Genomic DNA, 2209 nt, shown 5'->3' with positions numbered 1-2209 from the left:
GACAAGGAACTGGAGGAGAACAGGGTCAAGAGTTTTGCTTGGCAAACACCAGAACTTGATTTCCAAACTTTCATGTGGGGTCTGTTCAGGCCAATAGGAGAGCAAGAACAGGAATTTGGTCTCCCTCTCTTGTTGGTTAAGCAGCTGTTTCTCTGGAGGTCCTGACTGGGCAACAGAGACAGAGGGAGCAGGGGAGAGGAAAATAAAAACTGAAAGTGAGGCAGACAGAAAAGAAATAGAGTGGCTGTGTAACAGGAGGCTTGTTTTGTTCCAAATCAGATTGCTTTATAGAGACGCAGGGGGTGAGTGGTTTCAGGCAGCAGACAATGGGCCAACAGGATCAATATTGACATTCTCCTTAGTGATAGCTGAGTTGGCTGGGTGAGGTCAGGAACTGGACCTTTGTATTAGCCAGCCAGCATTAGTGGTCACGGCTGGGGGACACTTACTGTAACCTTGGCCTCTCAGCATAATGGAGGGTCTGAGCGAGCCCAGGAGAGGTCCCTCCCCTTTATGGGCCTTATTACCGTAAGAGAGCTCAGTCCTCCAGTGGCCCGATTCAAACACAGATCATTACTTTGTCAAAACAGCTACCAGACCATGTTGGCACACGCGCAGGCCAGCTTGTGTGGCGAACAGCGTCTCGAAGTGCCAGTTGTTGAGCGCAGCAGCCGTGGGAGATGAGGCGAGCAGAACACAAGAAAAAGTAAGTAGAGCACTTTTGGACAAGTGACCGTTTATTAGTTCTCATTCCAGCAGCACTTACAATTAGACAGATTCACTGGCAAGTCCTGCGCGCTAGGCAAACACACACAAACACTGGGGTACAATTCTCTTTCAGAGTTATGGCAAGAGGTGCTACCACAAAATAATAAAACACTCCAGCAAATTCCATATTGTTGCTTTGCTGAAACAACATCTCAATTGTTGTTTACCTAAAGTGGTCAATTAATCCAAGGCAAACTCATAAAACAGGAAAGGATGTGGGTTGTCCAGGTAGTCTGATCCAGCTGGCGGAGAATCAGGGCTACTAGGGATACCACAGTATACCACTCCCCAGCATGGCAGAGGAAGAGGAGTAGGAGAGGGACGAGGATAAATAGGGACAGCAGAGGAGACAGGCGAAAAGGAAAGGAAACTCCTGAGGAGAGAGGAGAGACAACAAAAGAGGAGGTGCAGAGGTAGTGGTGCCAAAGAGGAGGAGTAAAAGGAGAAGGAGGTGGAACAGGATGAGTGGGAGGAGGAACGGGAAGAGGTCATCTGAGGTGATGGAGATTCTGTATGGTGGGCTGGTTTCATGAAAGATGGAGCCGGGCCACTCTCCTCCTCCTGTGATTCTGTTCTGGCTTGGGTTACTGGACTGAAGCCTCGCAAACTCACACACACACACACACACACAAAACACATGTCTCCAGTCTCACACACACGCTCATTCTTCTTTACTACACACTCATGAGTGTTTTCTTACAGAAATAGAAGTGACTTCACAACAGTCGCGTTGTAAATCAACACATGTTGCTCCCAATGAAACACCCACGCACACATACGAGCACAGAGTTCCCGGTCAGTGGGTTGTCTCAGAGTCCGAACCACTCAGTGACCCCTCCTCTCCTGGGGTCGAGTTTCTGCCTCTGCTTCTCGTCCTCCATGAACTTCTCCTGCATCTCCTCCATAGACCCCTCCGCCACCACCTGGTCTTTTTCCGGGAAGATGTCAGGGAAGGTGAACGTCTGGCCCTGGGCCTGGGATGCAAAGGCAAAAAAATTAGCAAAATTAGCAAAGAAACAATCATGTTCCTACCTAATAACAAGAGGAATTTGTTGTTTATTTTCTACTTTAATCATTTCACAAACCAGTTTTTTTTTTGTGTGAAACAAAAAAACGTGTCAATTTGTTTTCCTTTTCTTTGCAGAGACGAAAAGTGAGATACTGATTTGGAATTCAGGACACTGTTTCTCCCTCTATACTCCTCTTCCAGTTACACAAACGCTCCCTTTCTCTCTGGCATTCAATTTCTCCAACTCTCTCCCACATTTAATCTCTCATCTCTCTCCATTTCTCTGGTCTTGATTTATTCAGAGGGAAAGGATGGTATCCATTATTTATTCCATACCAACCCATCTCTGGCCATGGCTAATGCATCACTGGCCCAACCGTAGTCTGTGTCAGGCTACCGTAGAGTACAGTACAGTGCACACGCACACACACA

General features: G+C 47.4%; 1 protein-coding gene across 1 annotated transcript in view; it reads right to left on the bottom strand.

Annotated features, from left to right (window-relative positions):
• Positions 1-716: 716 nt before the first annotated feature.
• Positions 717-2209, bottom strand: part of mrpl23 (mitochondrial ribosomal protein L23) — a 31896-nt gene continuing 30403 nt past the window's right edge. Inside the window, exon 5 of the mRNA XM_035665102.1 lies at positions 717-1742. Within this exon, the coding sequence (XP_035520995.1) occupies positions 1578-1742 (165 nt within the window). The 3' untranslated portion in view covers positions 717-1577. The remainder of the gene's footprint in view (positions 1743-2209) is intronic.

This window comes from Morone saxatilis, unplaced genomic scaffold, assembly GCF_004916995.1.
Source record: "Morone saxatilis isolate NCDOM2014 unplaced genomic scaffold, NCSU_SB_2.0 Contig2, whole genome shotgun sequence".
In the NCBI taxonomy this organism is placed as follows: Eukaryota; Metazoa; Chordata; class Actinopteri; family Moronidae; genus Morone; species Morone saxatilis.
The sequence above is the reverse complement of the archived record's forward strand: the minus strand, read 5'-3'. Positions and strand labels throughout refer to the sequence as shown.